This window comes from Pelophylax lessonae (genome assembly GCF_965119305.1).
Source record: "Pelophylax lessonae genome assembly, chromosome: 2".
Classification (NCBI taxonomy): Eukaryota; Metazoa; Chordata; class Amphibia; order Anura; family Ranidae; genus Pelophylax; species Pelophylax lessonae.
The window spans coordinates 79,088,883-79,113,682 of NC_138769.1; the positions used below are offsets into that span (position 1 = coordinate 79,088,883).

General features: G+C 42.6%; 1 protein-coding gene across 1 annotated transcript in view; it reads right to left on the reverse strand.

Moving 5' to 3' along the window:
• The window catches only part of BTG3 (BTG anti-proliferation factor 3), a 73,396-nt gene that overhangs the window by 13,918 nt on the left and 34,678 nt on the right, over positions 1–24,800 (reverse strand). The window contains exon 3 of the mRNA XM_082246575.1: positions 21,218–21,355. Coding sequence (XP_082102701.1) covers positions 21,218–21,355 — 138 coding nt within the window. The remainder of the gene's footprint in view (positions 1–21,217; positions 21,356–24,800) is intronic.

Sequence of the window (24,800 nt, forward strand, 5' to 3'; positions counted from 1 at the left end):
ATCTTGACCCCATATCTGGCACGCTTGCTGGGGAGAAACTGTTTAAAAGCAAGGCGGCCAAAAAATGTAATCAAGGACTCAACGCAGACAGCTTGTTGGGGCGTATACTAGGCTGCAAACTTCTGGTTGAAGTGATTTACGAGGGGCCGAATTTTGTGGAGCCGGTCATATACAGGTTGACCCCAAGGACGACAGAGTTCATTGTCACAGAAGTGCATGAACCGCAAGATTTGCTCATATTTGCGAAAGAGTATTTAAACTAGGAAGGGGGGGGGGGGGCAAAAGAGTGAAAATACAAGAGTCCAATTGCCCCCCGAAACAATGCCAGAACAGGTCAGAAGCACAGAGGTTAAGAAATGATAAGCTCAGAGTCCTGTCTACAAATGCTCGCAGTTTAGGTAAAAAAAATCAATGAACTTGGGTCAATAATGGCATCAGAGATTGTAGATTTAGAGGCTGTTACGGAGACATGGTTTAATGAAAGAAATGACTGGGACATAACCATACCAGGATACTCTTTATACAGAAGAGACAGAGAAGGCAATTAAGGAGGAGGAGTGGCCCTGTATGTGAAAGATAGCATTAAATCTAACCTAATACAAGTTGGTGAGGCCAACATAGAGTCAGTTTGGGTTACGTTGCAGTTTGCTAATCATGCAGTAACTCGTGTAGGTGTGATATATAGACCACCTGGTCAAGTTAAAGAACTAGATGATCTACTAGTTGAAGAAATAGCTAAAATGACAATGAAAGGAGAAGTTATCATTATGGGAGATTTCAATCTTCCAGATATAAACTGGAAAACCAAAATAGCAAGTTCTACCAGGAGTACAGATATTCTAAATTCCCTACTGGGGTTGTCTCTGCAACAAGTGGTTGAGGAGCCAACCCGGAGGGAGGCCATTTTGGATTTGGTATTCACAAATGGGGATTCGGTATATGATGTCATTGTAGGCGAAACCTTGGGATCTAGTGATCACCAGTCAGTGTGGTTTAATATAAGAACTGTGAAAGAATCACACCACACAAAAACAAAAGTTTTAGATTTTAGAAAAACAGACTTTTCAAAAATGAAATTAGTCATAAATGAGTCCTTATCAGACTGGAACGGATTACATGGAGTCCAGGAGAAATGGGACTACTTAAAAAGGTGCACTATTGAAGGCAACAGAAAATTGCATTAGACTTGTCAGTAAAAGCAAAAAAAGGAAGAGACCACTGTGGTACTCAGCAGAAGTGGCCCACATCATTAAAAATAAAAAGCTAGCATTTTGTAATTATAAAAAAACCCAGAGCAATGAAGATAAGGAAATCTACAAGATTAGGCAGAAAAAAGGCCAAGCAAGTTATAAGAACTTCTAAAGCGCAGGCAGAAGAAAAACTAGCTCAGTCTATGAAAAAGGGGGAGAAGACATTCTTCAGATATATAAATGAAAGAAGGAAATTAAAACAAGGAATAACTAAATTAAAAACAAAGGACGGAAGGTATGTAGAAGAGAATAAAGGGCTAGCCGACTGCCTTAATGAATACTTCTGTTCAGTTTTTACAGAAGAAAAAGAAGGACCTCCACTTGAAAGGATGACTAATGAATTGTTTGATGCATGTGTCTTTACAGAGGAAGACGTTCTAAGATTGCTGTCTAAAGTGAAGACAAATAAGTCACAGGGTCCTGATGAGATACACCCAAAATTATTAAAAGAGCTTAGTGGTGAGCTGGCAAAACCATTAACAGATTTATTTAACCAATCATTAGTAACAGGAGTCGTCCCGGAAGATTGGAAATTGGCAAATGTCGTGCCCATTCACAAAAAAGGTAGTAGGGAGGAATCGAGCAACTATAGACCAGTGAGTCTGACATCAATAGTAGGCAAATTAATGGAAACCCTATTAAAGGATAGAATTGTGGAACATCTTAAATTCCATGGATTGCAAGATGAAAAACAACATGGGTTTACTTCAGGGAGATCATGTCAAACAAATCTTATAGATTTTTTTGACTGGGTGACTAAAATAATAGACGGTGGAGGTGCAGTAGACATTGCATATCTAGATTTTAGTAAGGCTTTTGACACTGTCCCACATAGAAGACTTATCAATAAACTGCAGTCATTGAGCATGGACTCCCATATTGTTGAGTGGATTAGGCAGTGGCTGAGTGACAGACAACAGAGGGTTGTAGTCAATGGAGAACATTCAGAACAAGGTCATGTTACCAGTGGGGTACCTCAGAGATCTGTACTGGGACCAATTTTGTTTAATATCTTCATAAGTGATATTGCAAAAGGCCTCGATGGTAAGGTTTGTCTTTTTGCTGATGACACAAAGATATGTAACAGGGTTGATGTTCCTGGAGGGAAATGCCAAATGGAAAAGGATTTAGGAAAACTAGAAGAATGGTCAGAACTCTGGTCAGAACTCTGGCAACTGAAATTTAATGTGGATAAGTGCAAGATAATGCACCTGGGGCGTAAAAACCCAAGGGCAGAATATAGAATATTTGACACAGTCCTGACCTCAGTATCTGAGGAAAGGGATTTAGGAGTAATTATTTCAGAAGACTTAAAGGTGGGAGGACAATGTAATAGAGCAGCACGAAATGCCAGCAGAATGCTTGGATGTATAGGGAGAGGTATAAGCAGTAGAAAGAGAGAAGTGCTTATGCTGCTGTACAGAACACTGGTGAGACCTCACTTGGAGTATTGTGCGCAGTACTGGAGGCCATATCTCCAGAAGGATATAGATACTCTAGAGTTCAGAGAAGAGCTACTAAACTAGTACATGGATTGCAGGAAAAAAAAAAACTTACCAGGAAAGGTTAAAGGACCTTAACATGTATAGCTTGGAAGAAAGAAGAGACAGAGGGGATATGATAGAAACTTTTAAATACATAAAGGGAATCAACTCGGTAAAGGAGGAGAGCATATTTAAAAGAAGAAAAACTACCACAAGAGGACACAGTTTTAAATTGGACGGGCAAAGGTTTAAAAGTAATATGAGGAAGTATTACTTTACTGAGAGAGTAGTGGATGCATGGAATAACCTTCCTGCAGAAGTGGTAGCTGCAAATACAGTGAAGGAGTTTAAGCATGCATGGGATAGGCATAAGGCTATCCTTCATATAAGATAGGGCCAGGGACTATTCATAGGATTCAGATATATTGGGCAGACTAGATGGGCCAAATGGTTCTTATCTGCCGACACATTCTATGTTTCTATGGCCATGGCAGCAGAGAACACAGACATATGATGAATTGGGTCAGTGGACCAATATGACTGCAACTCACTCTTTAGTAATGCCCATGAGGAGGGATAGGCCCAGAAAGGTTTTAAATTCGGAAACAGTGATTCGTTTCCATGCAAATTCAGATTTGTGGCGATTAATTGGTCGGCTTATAAAATGCTTTGGTCCACAATAGATCTGTACAGATCTTGCGTAAAAAAAAAAAAAAAAAGGCTCATAAACAAAAAGGAGAATAAAACCGGCTGTTTCCACCTGAATTCTGGGTTGGCTAGTGAATTGGGGAGAGGAGAGTATGGGCGCTGCAGAAGTGTTGGGCTTCCAATCAGGAGTTGCAAGCGCATCAGGAAGGACACTATGGGGTCTATGGCCTGTCTTCCAATTCTTGGTGGCTGCGGGACACTACTTGTGCTAGCCACCGCACCAGCTTGAACTGCACTTATGGGACTCGCCACGTCACCAAGTGTTACTGCAGTGCTGGTTTGACTATGACCAGGATGTACTAGGCCGCTGATGCTTGCCAGTTCACAAGAAGTTTGAGCGGCACTAGTACCAACACTCTGCTGCATATGAGAACCCTGCATTTGTTGCAACTCAGCAACAGAAGAACAGGGTCGGGTACGCCTGACCTTAGTAGGGACCACTACTCCATCGTCAGAGCTGTCAGGGTGCCACTGCTCCCTACAGGTTTGAATACTGAACCTGGTTCTGACAGTGAGGCTTCCCCATTGCTCTCATCTGTCATGCTCAGCATCGTGCAGGCCTCTTCTCTAGAGTACCACTGTTTAGACATTTTGGCCAATAAATGTATTATTATTATTATTATTATTATTATTATTATTATTATTATTATTATTATTATGTACATAGTGTGATTTACAGGTAAAAAAAAGCACCTGGTTGTCAAGGACTGTTTGAACCACTACTAAAAAAATGTAACTGCTAGTGCTAGCAGAGAAGCCCTGACTCTGCTAATGCTGCGATTTAGTGTGCTGTGTATTGGAAGTGATGGTAATCTGCTAAATCTTCATGGGTGGGTGGATGGGCTAAAACGCAGGTGTCGGGGCTGATCCTGCTAATGCAGCGTTTTGAACACACTACAAACTAAACTATTGAGGACGCTAGTATAGTTCTTATAGGATCAAAGATATTCATCCGTTCAGACACTATACTAGAAATGGAGGTGTTTTTAGTGTGAGTGTGTGTGTCACTGACCAAGTTAAAAGTATTACAAAATATGCTGTGGGCAATCTGACGCTATTCTGTATTGACGCTAATGTGAACGCTAACCGATGTCACCTGTGACACTAATACAGTGATCAGAAAAAAGATCTGTACACTATAGTAGTGACACTAACGGAGTGAAAGGGTTAAATCTTTATTAGGGGATATATGGCAGGTACCCTAAACCTATCTGGGACTCCCTCTAACTACCAATAACTGTGTGTCACACTAACTGAAGTCACAGGTGACACAAATACAGTGTACACTGACAGTGAAAGGGTTAACTGGGGGGTGATCAGAGGGTTAAATGTGTGCCTACATATACTGGTGTCAGTGTAGTGCTTGTGCACTCAAAGTTAAAGCGCTCTTCTCTCACGCTGGAACTGAAAAGGGCTCCAGGAGAGGAGATTGCATCATTTCCTGTGCCTGTATTTACATTACACAGGCACAGAATGTTCTGCAATTGGTCAGGACCGATCACCAGGTCCAGGCAAAAAATCATTGGCCTGGACCTGATGACTGATTGGTTCAGAACATCGCGGGGACCCCGTGCGCGACCGACATACAGTTACGTCAGGGTGCGTGACCGAGCCACCTTGCCGCAGTAAATCTACGTCGGGTGGTCGACAAACGGTCAATTGAGAAAGCTGAAGTTAGAAGCCGATTGGCTAACAGATTTAGCACTCTCTAGTTTTAGTAAATCAAACCCACTGTGAATTTTCTGGCACTACTGTTTCTTTAGTAGAATCACTAGATACAGTGCCTTGCGAAAGTATTCGGCCACCTTGAACTTTGCGACCTTTTGCCACATTTCAGGCTTCAAGCATAAAGATATAAAAAACTAATTTTTTGTGAAGAACCAACAACAAGTGGGAACACAATCATGAAGTGGAACAAAATTTATAGGATATTTCAAACTTTAACAAATAAAAAACTGAAAATTGGGCGTGCAAAATTATTCAGCCCCCTTAAGTTAATGCTTTGTAGCACCACCTTTTGCTGCGATTACAGCTATAAGTCGCTCGGGGTATGTCTCTATCAGTTTTGCACATCGAGAGACTGAAATTTTTGCCCATTCCTCCTTGCAAAACAGCTTGAGCACAGTGAGGTTGGATGGAGAGCGTTTGTGAACAGCAGTTTCCAGTTCTTTCCAGAGATTCTGGATTGGATTCAGGTCTGGACTTTGACTTGGCCATTCTAACACCTGGATATGTTTGTGAACCATTCCATTGTAGATTTTGCTTTACGTTTTGGATCATTGTCTTGTTGGAAGACAAATCTCCGTCCAAGTCTCAGGTCTTTTGCAGACTCCATCAGGTTTTCTTCCAGAATGGTCCTGTATTTGGCTCCATCCATCTTCCCTGTCCCTGCTGAAGAAAAGCAGGCCCAAACCATGATGCTGCCGCCACCATGTTTGACAGTGGGGATGGTGTGTTCAGGGTGATGAGCTGTGTTGCTTTTACGCCAAAGATAACGTTTTGCATTGTTGCCAAAAAGTTTGATTTTGGTTTCATCTGACCAGAGCACCTTCTTCCACATGTTTGGTGTGTCTCCCAGGTGGCTTGTGGCAAACTTTAAACGGCACTTTTTATGGATATCTTTAAGAAATGGCTTTCTACTTGCCACTCTTCCATAAAGGCCAGATTTGTGCAGTATACGACTGTTGTCCTATGGACAGAGTCTCCCACCTCAGCTGTAGATCATCCAGAGTGATCATAGGCCTCTTGGCTGCATCTCTGATCAGTCTTCTCCTTGTTTGAGCTGAAAGTTTAGAGGGACGGCCAGGTCTTCGTAGATTTGCAGAGGTCTGATACTCCTTTCATTTCAATATTATCGCTTGCACAGTGCTCCTTGGGATGTTTAAACCTTGGGAAATCTTTTTGTATCCAAATCCGGCTTTAAACTTCTCCACAACAGTATATCGGACCTGCCTGGTGTGTTCCTTGTTCTTCATGATGCTCTCTGCTCTTTAAACTGACCTCTGAGACTATCACAGTTCAGGTGCATTTATATGAAGACTTGATTACACACAGGTGGATTCTATTTATCATCATTAGTCATTTAGGTCAACATTGGATCATTCAGAGATCCTCACTGAACTTCTGGAGAGAGTTTGCTGCACTGAAAGTAAAGGGGCTGAATAATTTTGCACGCCCAATTGTTCAGTTTTTTGTTAAAAAAGTTTGAAATATCAAATAAATTTCGTTCCACTTCATGATTGTGTCCCACTTGTTGATTCTTCACAAAAAATTACAGTTTTATATCTTTATGTTTGAAGCCTGAAATGTGGCAAAAGGTTGCAAAGTTCAAGGGGGCCAAATACTTTCGCAAGGCACTGCATTTGTTTTTAACATTTGATTGCATTGGATTTGTTGAAGGTGATTATACTGTATGGTTTATATATTATACATCTTTTATTTTGATAATTAACATTATTCTTTGAATACTGGAGTACTTTCAGATTTTTTTTATCCACACAAGCCGGAAATTATGTTTCTGGGGACGTTTTGAACACATTCTGTGTACAGAACACCTCCAGATAGCCATATTGCATTTTCAGAAAATTACAGCACTGCAGATTGAAAATGAAAGGTCACTTTTAAGAACATTCAATTAAAATACGACGTGTGTCACAATTGTATACGCTATATTTTCTCTTTGCCATTTTTCCCCCCCCCACAAAAGTGGAGTTACCCTTTAAGTTCTCCACCTGTCCCCAAACCTTCATCAGGTGAGCGACTAGGTAGCGGTAAACCAAAAGTACAATACATATCACAACCATTTGAACATACCTGAATTAGCCGCAGTTTTGCAATGAGCAGGCAATGTTCAGATGCGATTCAAGCAAAGCATCATCATGGAGAAAGAAGGTAGTAGGGGGAAAAAAAAAAAAAAACCCTAGAAAAGAGGAATAGAAGGAAAGCAAACAACTCTAACAACTAATATTGGGTACATCTAAGGGGATCATGCAGCGATTGCAGACTTTTCTTTAGGCAATTCCTGTAATTAAATTTTGTTCGTAGGGACCTCTGAAGAGTAATACATCCAACCTCGATCCAACCTACATCCAAGTGTCTTTGAATTTCTCTTGTTGGTCTTCGACTGTGTATCCACCGTTCCGTCTCCATAATAGCATCTACCTCCCTTTTCCAGTCCAGTAACGAGGGACACTGATTGTTTCCAGAATCTGGGGATCGGGGATTTCGCTGCATTCAATAAGTGTGGAGTGACACTTTTCTTACACAATTTGACGAAGGAAGGGGGTCTTGTGAAAGAGTGCACAGGAGAGAACTTTAAGTCTGAGGGTTGTTTTTTGGATCCACAGGGTGATGGCTTCCCAGAAAGCCTTAATCTTGGGACAAGGCCGCGCTGCACAATTTTTAGATTTAATTTTATTCCTGCATTAGAGTACACAAAATAACCCAAAGATAATTTATTTTTTGTGGTGCCTTTTTAAAGTGGTATTAAACCCCAAAAATGTTATATACTGCTGCTTACCAATCACTGCATGTGGTTACTGCGTTCATATTTTGTTCCCCCTCCCCCCCCCCCCGCTTTTTTCACCTAGTGATCTGGCTGGTAGCACCCCTCCTGTATTAGTGTGCCTCCATACTGGATGAAGGTGCAACAGAGAGACATTTGGAAAGCAGCATAGTCAGTCTGGGGGGAGGCAATATTAGATGCACTAGCAGATTTAAATACACTGACAACTTTTTAAGCAGTTACTGCACCAGTTTGTTCCTTTGGGATAAAGGTTTTTCATAAATAAAAGCTGATCATTGTTAGTACCCGTGTCCATGTTAAATGGTTTCTCTCAATCTTAAGTGCTACATCCGTAGGACAGCTTGTTCTGTTGAAAAACCAACACTTTCTTTTATTTTCATCTGGTGATCCTGAAAGTCTTAAGAAAATGAATTCAGCAACCACATCTAAGAACTGGTAAGCTGCAGAATAAAGTTCTTGCTTTTGGGTTTATTATCACTTTAAACTTTATTTTGTATATCAACAAGAGCGCAGTTTAGCTTTTCTTAAGGTATCAACTGCCTGGCCAAACTCTCTGGACTCCAGTGGACATTTGTAATGTGGCTGCCAAATAGGTTATTGTTCGTTACATGCCGTACCTTTCTAATCCTGCCATTATGAGGCTCTGTAAATGCCAAATTACAGAATTTTCCATGAAAGAATATTAGACTTGGAGACATGTGCCCAACTGAGCAATGTTCCAGGTAGAGGAGGGCTGAGCAAGAAAAGCAATACAACCCACACCAAAAACAGACATTTCCCCAGAAACAGAGTAAAAGGACATACGTTTAAATGAAACGCACTTAATTCCCTGGCTACCTCAGAACAAGTCCCAGCAGAAGACTCACCGATTTACCCAGAAAACCAAAGTATTAGTGCAGCATTCAAGTATACTGCAATGCTGAAATCAGATGAGTTTCTTAAAGTATATGTTCAGCCAAAAAACCTTTTATCTTAGTTTTTGATTGAGTGGAGGATTAGAACCCACGTCAGCCTTTCACTGCTATACAAAGCTACCTTTTAGTGATTTGTCCTCACTTGCTGTCCTGCTTATAACGTTTTACAAGGCAGAAAGTGACAGCAACCCTCCAACAGCAATGAAGACTGGAAGGAAAAAAAAAAAAAAAAAGATTTTTTTTAGTAGAGTAGCAGGATGCTTTGAATCTGCTATGCAAATTTTCCTTTACTTCCAGTCTTAGGAAAACTGTTGCCAGCAGGTCAGGAAGGGAGGATAGATCACTCCAAGAGGCCCAGATAGCAGTTCTCATCTTTCCCACTCTTCGGCTTGACGTATGCTTTAAAGCAGGGGTATCCAAATTATGGCCTTCCAGTTCAGGAACTAAATTTCCAATCATACCTAGTCATGTCTGTGAATGTCCGAGTTTTACAATGCCCCATGGGACATGTAGTTCCACAACAGCTGGAGGGCCAAAGTTTGAAGATCCCTGCTTTAAAGGCTTATTCAGATGGGGGGGGGGGGGGGAGAAATCAGATTCGACCTCCGATCTGAGCCGATGTACGCTGCGAGCAAAAAGACCACGGAGCTGTGTGCAGGTAGCCCATAGAAATGGATGCAGACTCAGCAGCATGCACACAATTGCATGGTTGTGATTGCACCTGCTCCTGTCTGCTTGTCAAAATTTTGACATATGACTGTACCAGTAAATCTGTTTAGTCTGCATTCTTTTATGGGCTGCATGCATGCAGCTCTGAGGTTTGTCCACACACAGCGTACCAGATTGAAGGACGGGCCTGATCAGCTGTCTGAATAAGTACTAAAAGACTACTTGCAGTGTCATCTGAACTATTAAAACTATGACCGTCATGAGAGAAGTATAGGTAATTCTGACGACCTTCTGAAAACGCTAGTTGCCTGGCTTTTTTACTTCATAACTGGATTTCTGAACCATGGACCTGCAACCTGTAGGCAAATCCTTAAAGTCAAAAGTTCTTATCTGCAAAAAGTGATTGAAGTCCCACCTATACATCATCCACACAGCTTGCCTGGTGGTATTTATTTTGGAAGAAACGCAGAGCCCATTGCTTTCTGTGGTTTTGGTGGCTGCAGAGGGGTACTGCACTCTAATCACTGTCTCTGCTTCTAGCAAATGTACAATCAAGCGTGTGTCTTAAAAATAAAAACGCCTCAAAATTAAAATTTTACCAGCCGGTTGTAGTAGGACTGTAGTAGACTGGCAACTACTTATATAAGCTCAACTTGTGTGTTAGGATTAAAGCTGGCCATACACTGACTGAAATTTGGCTGATCCAGCACAGACCGGCACTTGGGGGATTCCTCCATTAACAGAGTTTGTCTAATTGTAGGAATCTTTTATCTTTTTTTTTTTTACCCCCCCCCCCCCCCCACCCCCATTCAGCCTGCTCGAAACCTAACAGTTTATAGCCAGCTTAAAGCTGACTATAAGAAACATAGAAACATTGAATGTGTCGGCAGATAAGAACCATTTGGCCCATCTAGTCTGCCCAATATATCTGAATCCTATGAATAGTCCATGGCCCTATCTTATATGAAGGATAGCCTTATGCCTATCCCATGCATGCTTAAACACCTTCACTGTATTTGCAGCTACCACTTCTGCAGGAAGGTTATTCCATGCATCCACTACTCTCTCAGTAAAGGAATACTTCCTCATATTACTTTTAAACCTTTGTCCGTCCAATTTAAAACTGTGTCCTCTTGTGGTAGTTTTTCTTCTTTTAAATATGCTCTCCTCCTTTACCGAGTTGATTCCCTTTATGTATTTAAAAGTTTCTATCATATCCCCTCTGTCTCTTCTTTCTTCCAAGCTATAAATGTTAAGGTCCTTTAACCTTTCCTGGTAAGTTTTTTCCTGCAATCCATGTACTAGTTTAGTAGCTCTTCTCTGAACTCTCTAGAGTATCTATATCCTTCTGGATATATGGCCTCCAGTACTGCGCACAATACTCCAAGTGAGGTCTCACCAGTGTTCTGTACAGCGGCATAAGCACTTCTCTCTTTCTACTGCTTATACCTCTCCCTATACATCCAAGCATTCTGCTGGCATTTCGTGCTGCTCTATTACATTGTCTTCCCACCTTTAAGTCTTCTGAAATAATTACTCCTAAATCCCTTTCCTCAGATACTGAGGTCAGGACTGTGTCAAATATTCTATATTCTGCCCTTGGGTTTTTACGCCCCAGGTGCATTATCTTGCACTTATCCACATAAAATTTCAGTTGCCAGAGCTCTGACCATTCTTCTAGTTTTCCTAAATCCTTTTCCATTTGGCATTTCCCTCCAGGAACATCAACCCTGTTACATATCTTTGTGTCATCAGCAAAAAGACAAACCTTACCATCGAGGCCTTTTGCAATATCACTTATGAAGATATTAAACAAAATTGGTCCCAGTACAGATCCCTGAGGTACCCCACTGGTAACATGACCTTGTTCTGAATGTTCTCCATTGACTACAACCCTCTGTTGTCTGTCACTCAGCCACTGCCTAATCCACTCAACAATATGGGAGTCCATGCTCAATGACTGCAGTTTATTGATAAGTCTTCTATGTGGGACAGTGTCAAAAGCCTTACTAAAATCTAGATATGCAAGGTCTACTGCACCTCCACCATCTATTATTTTAGTCACCCAGTCAAAAAAATCTATAAGATTTGTTTGAAATGATCTCCCTGAAGTAAACCCATGTTGTTTTTCATCTTGCAATCCATGGGATTTAAGATGTTCCACAATCCTATCCTTTAATAGGGTTTCCATTAATTTGCCTACTATTGATGTCAGACTCACTGGTCTATAGTTGCTCGATTCCTCCCTACTACCTTTCTTGTGAATGGGCACGACATTTGCCAATTTCCAATCTTCCGGGACGACACCTGTTACTAATGATTGGTTAAATAAATCTGTTAATGGTTTTGCCAGCTCACCACTAAGCTCTTTTAATAATCTTGGGTGTATCTCATCAGGACCCTGTGACTTATTTGTCTTCACTTTAGACAGCAATCTTAGAACGTCTTACTCTGTAAAGACACATGCATCAAACGATTCATTAGTCATCCTTTCAAGTGGAGGTCCTTCTCCTTTTTCTTCTGTAAAAACTGAACAGAAGTATTCATTAAGGCAGTCGGCTAGCCCTTTATAAGATCTCATTGGACAATCTCCTTTAACCTTTGTAGTACAAGGTCCTGCCAGCCAGATTGCATACTAAAACTTCAAGTTAGACTTACCGCTGGTAACTTGTTTTCCAAGAGTCTTTCAGGACAGCACATTGAGAGATGGCTCCTCCCTCTCACCAACAGGAAACACCCATTCCACCAAGCTTTAAAAAGGAGGCTTCTCTCCACAGCTCCTCAGTTGGAGAAGAGTACCTCCGGCCCATGCTGAACACAATCAAAATATGGCTAATAGTAAAAAATACAACAGGGCGGGCTGCTGCTGTCCTGAAAGCCTCTTGGAAAACGTTAACGGTAAGTTTAACTTGAATTTTCCCTGAACGTCTATCAGGACAGCACCTTGAGAGGATTAACGAGACTTACTAATTAGGGAGGGACCACAGCCTGAAGGACCTTTCTGCCAAAAGCCTGGTCCCCTGCTAACAGAAGGTCCAACCTATAATAGCGTAAAAACGTAGATAGCTTGACCACTTGCCGACCTTACAAATCTGATCCGGGGTGGCACCAGCTTTTTCTGCCCATGCAGTGGCAAGAACTCTAATCAAGTGTGCTTGAATCCCAGACGAGGGAGATAAATTTCATTTGGGAGTAAGCCTCTAAAATAGCTGACCTAAGCCACCTGGCAACTGACCCCTTTGATGCCTGGTGGCCCTTTTTGTTGCCTGAAAAAAGAAGAGTTTGAAGACTTAAAGTCCATTGTAACCACAAGGTAGTGTAACAGGATTCTTCTCACATCTAGATTGTGAAACAGTCTTTCCTTAGCCCCTGAAGGGTTAGGACAAAAAAATTGTTAGGACAATATCTTGAGACCGGTTTTGAACTGACGCCACCTTTGGTAAAAAACCTGTATCTGTTTTGAGAATAATTCTAAATCAGGGTAGATAGACAAAGGCTCATTAACAGAAAGAGCGTGCAGTACACCGATTCTTCTTGCGGATGTAACTGCAATTAGAAATAATGTCTTGAGGGAAAGATTTAAGGAAATGGACTCTAAAGCACAGGTGTCAAACACAAGGCCCGCGGGCCGAATGCGGCCCCCCAGGTCATTTCATGTGGCCCTCACACCTCTCCTGCAGCTGCGGTACCCCCCTTGTCTCTGCTCCCACCTTGTCTCAGTAGTCGGCAGCAGATCGTGTGCTTCTGTGCTGCTGCAGAAAAGGCTCGTCTTTGCCCACCCCCCCTTCTCAGCAGTCTTCAGCAGAGAGGAGGGCAGAACTCCTCCTACAGATCCCGCACCCCTCTGTGCAGCCACAACACCACCTTGTCTCTGCCTCCCCTGGTCTCAGCATTCAGCAGACTCTGTAAGCTGACTCTAGCCCTTCTCTGGTCCTCCATCCGCATCTTCTTCCTGGCAGTAGCACAAGGTAAGGGGGTGAATTGTGATGTAAGGAAGGGTCGGCGACTGACTTATGATGGTGGGGGGGCTCTTGACATCTCATGTAAGGGTGTAAGGGGGTGTGGGGTGCTCTGGACATCAAATCCTACAAATATAACCGGCCCTTTGAGGGAAACCATAATGTTGATGCGGCCCGCAATGAAATTGAGTTTGACACCCCTGCTCTAAAGGTTCAAAAGGCTCCTTTGTGAAGGCCTGTAGAACCTCTGACAAATCCCACTTGGGGAAAAGTTTTGCAGGCGCTGGAACGAGTAAGCGCCTTGAAGAACCTTGCGACCAAAGCTTCTGAGGCAACTGGTCTCTCCAGAAATACTCCTAAGGTGGCTACTTGCACCTTAAGAGTACTAACTGCCAGACCCTTTTCCGCACCATTCTGCAGGAACTCCAAAACTGATACAATACTTTCCAAGGTCCAATTCGTTGAATGACACCAAGTATTGTAGGTTTTCCAAATATTAGCGTAGATGGCCCTAGTAACATTCTTCCTACTAGAAAGTAAAGTGGTCACTAGAGGTTCTGAGAGTCCTTTATTTTTTTAATAGCTGCTCCTCAGATACCAGGCGGTGAGGTTCAGCCTGGCCACCTCTGGGAGGGAGCTGAAAACAAGGTTTGACTTCCAACTGTAGAATAGTTGAAAACCAAGCTCTCTTTAGCCAAAATGGGGCGATCATAATCACCGACGCTCTCTCCTTCTGCATTTTCCGTAATACCAGCAGAATGAGCTGAAGGGGAGGGAAGCATAACCCAGTAGAAAGTTCTAAGGATGTGCCAAGGCACATATCCCCAGGGAACCGTCGTTTCAGTGGAGAGGAAAGAAATGAGGGAGCTTTGTGTTCTCTTGACGCAAACAAGTCCACTTCTGGCCGTCCCCAAGTCCTGGGGATTAATGCAAAGACTTCGGGATTCAGGCTCCAATCTACTTCCCAAATCTTCCGTCTGCTCAAAAAATCTGCCACCTTGTTTAACGTGCCTTTGAGATGGACCGCTGATAAAGGAAAGTAACTGACTTACTCCAGGATTTCAGTCGACAGCAACTGAAGGGTCCTGCCCCTTTGCTTGTTTAAATAAGCCACCGCCGTGGCGTTGTCCGATAAGATTTACACATGGGACCCCTGGAGGTTCAGAGAGAAGGCAACCAAAGCGACCACATTTAACCATCTCCAGTTTGAGGACTTCATTGCCTCGGCCTGGGACCAAACACCCTGCGCCAGATTCTGATCCCAGTGGGCTCCCCATCCCAACATGCTGGCATCTGACAAAAAGAGCCTTTTGGATAATGAAACCACAGGGTCACAAGTTGGTCAAATAGAATGTGTTTTATTGGTGTATATAATAATCAGTTTTAGACTATGGCAGGCCTCGACAAACCCCGGGCGCCAGGTCGCATTTGCGACTAGAATTAGCGACCTGGCGCCTGGGGGGCCCTGCAGGAGGTGTCCTGTCCCTTTTGCGCCCCCACCTTCTTTCCCGAGTGCACGGACTTCCACGCCATCCAAAAATTGAGGCCCCGGCTTTTCGGCCTTCTTCTGTTAGAGGAGAGGCTAGGGGAACTGGCGCCCTCTTGTGGTGGCCGGGAGTAATGCATGTTCTCAATGCCTTCCTTCTCATCTGCTCTTTGGAAGGAGATGGGAAGTTTTTGCAGGCTTCAGCTCTCTGTCCAGTTACCTTTGCTTAAAGGTAAGTGGACAGGGAGTGTTTTTATTATTATTAATTTATTTTTTAAATTAAAAAAAAAATACATTTTTTCTTTTTTTTTAATTATTAAAAACATTTTTTTTTTCAATTCTTATAAAAAAAAATATGATATATATATATATATATATATATATATATATATATATATATATATATATATATATATATATATATATATATATATATATATATATATATATATATATATATATCTTTTTTTAATAAAAAAAAAAAAAAAAAAAGTCCTTTAATAGGTCCTTCGTAGCCAGGGCTTTTGTTGGGTCTCTTGAAAGGTTTGTGACAAAATATCTTTCTGGAGGAGGATTCGAAAATTCCATCTGTTAACCCTGGGACAGCATAGCCAAAATATATTGATTTGACATAGCTGCCCAGTGGGGGAGGAATTCTTTCAGCCTTCCTCCCACTGGCAACAGATGGTCATTGTGCTTTGTTGGTTGACATAGGAGGATGGAAAAGAACGCTTCCTTTTCCCCTAGAATTTTGCACCGACCAATTTTTCCTTTTCTCTTGGGGCCTAATATCCTGCTGAGCCCTTTGAGGTCGAAAAAGACTTTTAGCTGGCTGTTTTTTCTTTTTAATAGGGAATGATCTCTTTTTGTCAGCTGTCCTGACCAAAACCGAGCCCAACTCAGGACCAAAACAGTAGATCCCCTAGAAACGGAATCCCACAAAGCTTGCTCTTGGATGCCGTATCCCCGGGCCAAGTCTTCAAACACAGAGCTCTTTTGGCCGAGTTAAAATGACGGCAAGATCAACAGCTTTAGCTAACAGATTCTGCCGATGCATCCGCTATGGCCGTAGACAGAGTGGAAAAACCCCCACATTATATATCAGCCCCTAAGTTTTTCTTAGGGGACGGTTGGTGGCTGCAACCTAAATACCCCACGAGCCTGGTAGTCTTATCCATAGCGCTGGTTACCACCCTCCCCCTACTAGAGTGGAAAAAGAATCAAGATTTCTTGCTTTGGCGAATCTGCGGTTATATGGGCTTTGAGCTGGTTAACACAGTACTCCAAGTTTCTGGATACACAAGTGACAGCCACAGCTGGTTTGAGATTGCCCGTGATGGATTTCCAAGCTCTTAAGCTGCTGGATCCATTCTTCTGTCCATGGGATCTTTTAATATTCCCAAATGCCAAATCAGTCGATCTGGAAACTTGGGAGAAAGCTGCATCAATTTTTGGTATTTTATTCCAAAGTGCCTCTGGGTCTTCATCAAAAAGGAAAACGCCTTTTAAATTAGGAAAAAAGGGTTTCCTCTCTAGTTCTGCCCATTCTTTTTTAATGGCCTCTGAGATGGTTGAATGCACCGGGAAGGTGCGACCTTTAGGTTCACCCAGACCTGCATACATCCTATCATCCAGGGATAAATCTCTCTCTTCTCCCAAGCCTAAAGTGATATAAACTGCCGTTAAACGTCTACTTGTTCTAAGGACAGTTTATACTTTGAGGGTATATTTTCTGGCCCTTCCCCCGAACCTTCTTTAGAATGAGAGGGGGAAAAGTCTTCCTTGGGTAGGAGGACCCATTTCCACTTCCACCAAAGGGATTGACTGTGAGCCCTGAGAGGATTGCGAAGCAGATGGCTGACTCGAGGAAAGATCTGTTAAAGAAAAAAAAAATTGAATGGTAGCATCCAGTTCCTTCTTAACTGATGCGATTAAGTCGATGCATGCCGAAGACGCTTCCTCTTTAACCAGGGAGTCAATGCATGCCTGACAAAGTGTTTTCTTCCAAAGTTCAGGTAACTTTGATTTAACCATTAGGTCATAACTTTTAGCCTGCCATAACGAGAACACCACCACCAAACAAAATCCTTCTAATGAATCAGCCTATAAACCTCAGGGTCAAAGTGTCAAAATAAACCCCCGTGTGCCCAGACAGGCCCCAGGCCACCGGGGGGGGGGGGGGGGGCGCAGGAGAAAGAAATAAAGAGAGAAGGAGAGAGACTCCACAGTAAAAATAAGGGCAAGTACACAATTACCCCTTACCTGGGCCTTGCTGGTGCCTGTCCCACCTGCTGCAGAGACTCCGTCCATAGCGGTGTTGGCAGCGTGTTCTGATGGCTTCAGGAGACCGGTTCCGGATTCCCAAAGCGCCCCTGCGCCAGACTGGAACTGGAAATAAGCACCAGCCTTGTTCCTCCCCTCTCCCCCTGTGCTTCCGGCGGAAGTGATGCAGTGCGCCTGCTCCACGAGCGCCGCCCCTCCCGGGTAACCTCACTTCCGGCCAGACGAGCCTCTTCTTGCATCCGGAAAGACAGAGCCAAAAAAAAAAAAAAAAACACGAGTGGCGGTGGAGAAAGAAAAAAAAAATAAATAAATAAAAAAAAAAAAAAGAAGAATATTCACCGCCAGTTGCTGCTCACAAGCAGTACTGGCTCTTCCTGAGCACTGAAGGGGGAAGAAGGAGCCCATACAGCACTGCCAAACATGTGGATGGGAGGAACAAACTCTCCAAAAGATTAAAGGCAAGGTGGAGGCAGGGAGCCTGGTCTCAGGACAACACCTTAAGAGCCCCTGACTCCCACTTAGGTGTTCCTCGGCCGGAGGAAACCTTAAAGTTTTTTTTTTTTTTTTTTTTTTTTTTTTTTAGGAGCTGTGGGGAGAAGCCTCCTTTTAAAGCTTGGTGTAATGGGTGTTTCCTGTTGGTTAGAGAGAGGAGCCATCTCTCAAGGTGCTGTCCTGAAAGACGTTTAGGGAAACAAAGGATTTTTTAGGTTTGTCATCAAATTAGTCAAAACTGATTTGAGTAGTGATAATCTGACAGGGCGGTTGTACAAATGTCGATCGGTAGATTGACATCTGTACAACCTCACTGCTTATACATGAGTCAAAATTCGTCCGGTCCCTGCTGACCTTCAATCCACGTATAGACAGCTTTACCCAGTTAAAGAAATTATGCAGATTACATTTCTCCAAGGAGAAAGCACAAAAATTCTCCAAGGAGAAAGCACAAAAAACACAATCAGCGAACCAGAAATGCGTCATCTCGCAAACTTCCGGTTGTCGACAGGAAGTCACCCACCAGAAATGCGTCACTGCTCACAGTGTTACATGCAATTCAATGGACACAACCCCCCCCCCCCCCTTCTTTTTCTTACCCGAGCCCGATCTGATCCAGGAGCTCCAGCCACGGTTGCTCTCCTCAGTGGACAGATTGAAAGCAGTAGGAGCCATTGACTTCAGTTGCTGTCAATCAAAATTCAGTGACACAGGAGCAGGGCCAAGTACCATTGTCTGTGTTAATAGATGCAGCAGCGGGACTCGGGAGCGAGCCCGCACGGTTGCCCCCAGGGTGAGCGGTTTTCTGCGGGGGCACTGGATAAAGAGGAGGGGCCAGGGGCACCCCAGAATAAGAGGATTGAGGCTGCTCTGTGCAAAACTATTGCATAAAGCAGGCAAGTATAGACATGTTTATATTAAAAACAAAAACAAAAAAAAAAAAAAAAAAAAAAAAAAAAAAGGAGGGGGGGTTTACAGCCTCTTTAACCTTAAACAGTCAGCATCAGACCCCCTCCGATAACATCACTTGCTATTGTGTTATGGAAACAATTTTTTTTTTCTCCTCTAGCTCAAAACCTGCTGAGGATTACAAGAAAACGTACATTTTATTTTCCCTTTCTTCCACATCTTCAAAGACACATAGAAAAGTGAAGGCAAAGAAAAAAAAAAAAAAAAAAAAAAAAAAAAAAAAAAATGCATTTATACATGTTTTATTATTTTTTGTTAAATTTGTTGTCCGAGTAAAGATCTGTGTGTCTCCCAAGCATGTTTGAAACCACTTACTGTTGACGGACCCACTACCTCTGCTGGAAGTCTGTTCCAAGCATCTCCCTGTCAAAGGCATAGCAGCCTCGTAGGCAGAAAATGATTGTCACAGAATGGGATGTTGCTTTTCTGATTCTTCCCTGTGGTCATGTTTTATGGCCTACTGAGATGCAAGCACTGCTTAGAGGAGTTCCTTTTCTCAAAATTTCTTTGGAGTTTTTGTAACAAACAAATAAAAACAAACAAACAAAAAAGTAAAATAAATAGTAACAGTAAGGCTCTGTTCACATCTAGGCATTTTTGGGGGGTTTTTCTGCTCTAGGATCAGCTCTTAAAAACGCCCAACAAGACAATTCCTATTCATTTCAATGGCTACTGTTCACATCTGAGCGTTTTGACGCTGTTTACAAAACGCCCAACGCTCAAAAAAGTACATGAGCTTCTTTTTGGGCAGATTACAGGCGTTTTCCATTGGTATCTATTCAATCAAAAAACGCCTGTAAATCGCGGTACAAATCGCGGTAAAAAACGCGCGAAAACGCTACGCTCAGGTGTGAATGTAGCCTAATAAATTGTTGATGAACTGCAAGAAGCACAAAAATGGGCATGTTTTGTAAGACCATGCAAATGGCAATGCTAAAGTACAATGTGCCATCTAGGATACAACATACTGCAGGGCAGATCCATGCAAAAGGACTGATCATGGTTACTACACCGCACATAATTGACCATTTCTGTTAACAACTGCCAATGACATTTACTAAAGGCAAATACTGTTCACTTTGCAAAGGCAGCTTGACTTTGCAAGGGAATTTTCCTCAGAGCTTTGCTAATGTGGTAAAATTACAAAAGTATTACAATATAGGATTTACATAGTGTCACCAGTTTGCACAGTGCTTTACAATATAAGGGCAGACAGTAGAGTTACAATACAGTAGGAATAAGAGGACTTACAATCCAAGAGGGAGGATCAAGACATACAAAACAAAGGTAATCGCTATGCTGGATGAGCTGATGGAGAAAATTAATGTACAGTTGTTTAGAGAGGCCTATCTGGCCTCGATTTAAAAGATTAATTTTTTTAGGGAACGTCTGAAAGTGGACAGAGTAGGAGCTAGTCAGACAGATTAGGGTTGGGAGTTCCAGAGCAATGTTTGAGAGAGTTGTGGATTGCTTTGCAATTTTTTGATAGTATCTTGTTGAATTTAATTTGTTGGGTGAGAGGAAGCCAAAGGAGGGATTGACAGAGGGGTAGCAGACACTGAGCGGTGAGTAAGGTGGATGATTTATTGTCACTTAAAAGCGGAGTTCCACTAATTTTTGTGCTTATTAAAAGTCAGCAGCTACAAAAAAAAAAAAAAGTGTAGCTGCTGACTTTTAATAAACGCACACTCACCTGTCCCACGATCCAGCCGCCCGAAGCCTTGCTCCTCTCCCTCTCCGCGGCGCCAGCATTGCGATTGTGGGCACCCGGCTGAGACACCTTGCGGCTTCACAGCCAGGTGCACACAGAGCCTCCCCATTGGTTGGGCCATCTTCCGGGACTTGTAACGTGTCCCAGAAGATTGCAACGAGAAAGGGGGTGAGGAGAACTTCCGCTCGAGGCGAAAGTGTGAGCAGGTACCTTACAAAACAATCCCTAACCAAAAAAAAAAAAAAAAAAAATGCCAAAATCTGGGGGAGGGAGGAGTGCTTAAAGCAGAAATTCCCCCTTTTGAATGGAGCTCTGCTTTAGGTTTTACTTAAAAATAATTTCAAAAGCAACCCGGTCATTAGAAAGAATTTGAAAGTTAAAATGACCCACGCAAAGACAACCGCTCATACATACTTATCCTGCCGCCAAGTCTGACACTGGCGCCTCCCAAAGCCCCATATAGGGCAATAGAGCACAGAGTTATACAGACTGGCAGTTTGAACTACCTAGGGCGCCTGACACACACCGACGATTAACAAGACATCTGTAAAAAATAAAAAAAATAAAAAAAGGAAGAAGAGCTTTGCCAAGGCAATATCACTGCTCTGCTATACCTCTCCTCCGTCCTACAAAAACTAAAAAATGCTTGTACAACCAGGACACCCTGTGTATGGCTAAAAATAAATCGAACACAGGAATTGTCAGATTTGTGTTTGAACATCCAAATACTATCAGAGTTTTATGGCCACCTTACATTGGTTACTCACCTGCAACACACTTCACATGGATCCACCCATAATGTCATTTCTTTGGGTAACCCCAAGTCTTCATACACTAAACCACTGTTAAAACAAGCCTTCTTGAGGTCTGGATCAACACCCTGATATCGATTTACACGGATACATCTTAAAAGAAGAAAAAAAAAAAAAAAACATGTTTTACATGTACTGGAATCACTGCCAACATGAGTTTTAGTTACGTTCTCAGTATATAAAATCAGCCTACAGTTATTAACATTTAGGCTTCATTCACATACACATACTAGAGCCTACGCTCATGTAAGGGCCACGTTCCCCCACACGGGGATACAAAGGTGTTCTGTGTCACTGGGCAAACAGTCTCAATTTCTAATGGGACGCAACAGATGCAAGGACTGACGCTGCTCCAAGTTTGACATCTGCGTAGGTGCATGGCCCCAAACCTGGACAGTATGTGCTGGTATAAATGTAAAATTGGAAGCAGTGTCTACATCCCAACAGACATCAATGGGACTTCTTGCCTGGGGATGAGCAGAACACCTTTGCATTCATGCGCAGACATGGGGGTACACTGTACCCTTCAGCACAAGTGTCCTCACACAGACATGCATTGCAGAGAAAGGGAGGGGGTGTTGGCTTTGTAGCGCAGAAAAGGGGTGGGGACATAAAGGACCGGGTCTCCTACATTCCGCAGTACTGTACACTGATACATACACAGACCCCTGTGAATGGAAAGACTACAAGTCCCATCTTCCACTGCAGTGGAAGAACTAGATTTCCATAAAAAAACATTGGGTTATTGTCACTGCACTTGTAGTCCACTGATTACTTCCTTCATCCCCAGAACAGAAGGTATATTTCTGCATGGACCTTGGATGAAAACAATACAGGAGCATATGGAAAAAAAAAAAAAAATATGCAAATTTTTTTTTTTTTCTCAAAAAAGGTGGACTCTCTTTAACCAATCTGATCAGTTTGTAAATAGTGCTCTAAGCTCAGGTGAGTGGTATGACCTCTATTAGAGATAGACAAAAGTACTGCAACACTGTATGAATACTTTTTTCAATGTAACAAATTTAAGTACCGGAATCTGACTTGGCTTTGGCCTCTAGAAATCTCCTTTACAGGAGAACGGATATAGGAAAAGGCAGGATTAAGAGCCAATCAGGTACGCAGCATGCAAGGGACATGCCGCTAAGGAGAGGGAGAGTGAGCAGAGAGATCACCACATCTAATTCTGCTTCTTCATTGTCCAATCAGCTGGCAGGGTAGTGGAGTACATTAACCCCTGCTTGACTAAGGGTATACAAATCTAAATGCCTAAGCACAATTTTGCAACTTTGACATGTGTTCGTAAAACCGTACATATTACAAGTACTTTGTGCATCCAGGTGGATCATGCCTTGTTTTTTCAGGACAAATTAGGCTTTCATTTGATGGTAAATATTTTTTTTTTTTTTTAATCCATATAAAATACTATATATTTCTTGGTACTACCATAACCTTCCACCAAAGAACAAACTCAAAATAAATTCTCCTCCTCATACGTGTATGTTAGCTAAGCAATGATTTGTGTTAGGTCAGCTAGAGGGGTTAACAATTGTACTAGGGATACAGTGGTGATTGAACAAAGCATTGTCATTCACCTGGATGTGCAGGGTTGCATAGCTGTATAAATCTTATAGTGTACAACAAATACAAATCTGGCATGGATAAAAAAAAAAAAAAAAAAAAACACACACTTCTCCATATATGCATTTCATCTGGCATTTAGCTGTGTGCATAGAGTTCTGCTTTAGAGAGTATATTACTCTAGTTATTTATTTTTCTATGTATTTTATAACTCGTATATCATTTACAGGTACTTCCATATAAAGTACCTGGTTGATCCTGCCAAATTACCTTCCTTCCTTCCTTGTTCTAAAACAGACAACACAAAGCACAGAAGATGATCGGTCTAAGGCAGGGGTAATGAATATTCAAGGAGGTCCGGTCGCTAAAATTTTCTTTGGGCCGAGGTCCAAATCTAAGTCTGTGCTATGACTCAGAAAGATGGGCAAAAAAAAAAAAAACGTGTCCATCAGTGTTGCTCTTAACATAAAATATGCCCATTAGAGTGCCCCTTAACATAAAATGTGTCCATCAGCGTGACCCTTAACATAAAATAAGGGGCACGCTTGATGGGCACATTTTATGTTAGGGGGCACTCTGATGGGCACATTTTATTTTAGGGGGCACTCTGATGGGCACATTTTATTTTAGGGGCACTCTGATGGGCACATTTTATTTTAGGGGGCACGCTGATGGGCAAAACAAAAACGTGTCAATCAGCGTTGCTCTTAACATAAAATTTGCCCATCAGAGTGCCCCCTAAAATAAAATGTTCCCATCAGAGTGCCCCCCAACATAAAATGTTCCCATCAGAGTGCCCCCCAACATAAAATGTGCCCATCAGAGTGCCCCCTAACAAAATGTGTCCATCAGTGTGACCCTTAGCATAAAATGTGCCCATCAGCGTGCCCCTTAACATAAAATATGCCCATCAGCGTGACCCTTAACATAAAATAAGGGGAACGCTGATGTGCATTTTTTATGTTAGGGGGCACTCTGATGGGAACATTTTATGTTAAGGGGCACGCTGATGGGCAAAACAAAAAACATGTCCATCAGCGTTGCTCTTAACATTAAATATGCCCATTAGAGTGCCCCTTAACATAAAATTTGCCCATCAGCATGACCCTTAACATAAAATAAGGTGCAAGCATATTTTATTTTATGGGGCACTCTAATGGGCACAGATGTGCCCATCTGTGTGCCCCTTAACAAAATATGCCCATCAGTCTGAATTTTATAAAAATAAACAACCCCCTAAAAAAATGTGCCCCACATACCTTTGGGAACAGAAAATGTCAGAGCCAGGAGCCGTGAACATCAGGGGCGCGGGGTGGGGCATGCATGTGATGTGACGCCCCAGCTCGCAGCTAGGCTAAGTGTGAGGCAGGAGCCGCAGTTAGGAGCAGGTCACGCCCCAACTCGCGGCCGACTGGCAGGGAGGCGAAGAATGAAGCAGGGGGCGGGGTGCACACACGGGATGTCACTGGTTGCTGGGACACCCGCGGTCCCAGCAAACCAATGACTATTTACAGTGGCGGCCTGACGGGTCTGGGCGGAAGCATCGTGCGGGCTGCTCCTGGACCGCGGGCCACCATTTAACAACGGCTGGTCTAAGGCTTCATGTACACACGGCCTATTATAACCAACAGTCGCGGGAAAACGCTAAACGCAGCAAAATCGTGCCACGATTTTACAGCGTTTTGCGGCCAGCTGTCAAAAAATATTCCTATCTGGAATGAGATTCTTCCGCACTCAGGAGAGGGAGGTTGAACCTCACCTAACTGCAGCAGCTCCAAAACGATCCTAAAAGCCTACATGTACATGGACACAAGCTTTTATGGAGTTGAGTTTTGGCACAAAAAAATGCCAAAAGCTCCTATACTCGTTTAGTAGCTGTAGTGTACATAAAGCTTTATGTGGTCAGTTTCCATCTTTTGGCTAGACATTTAGAGGTACAGGACACTGTGCAGACTGACAG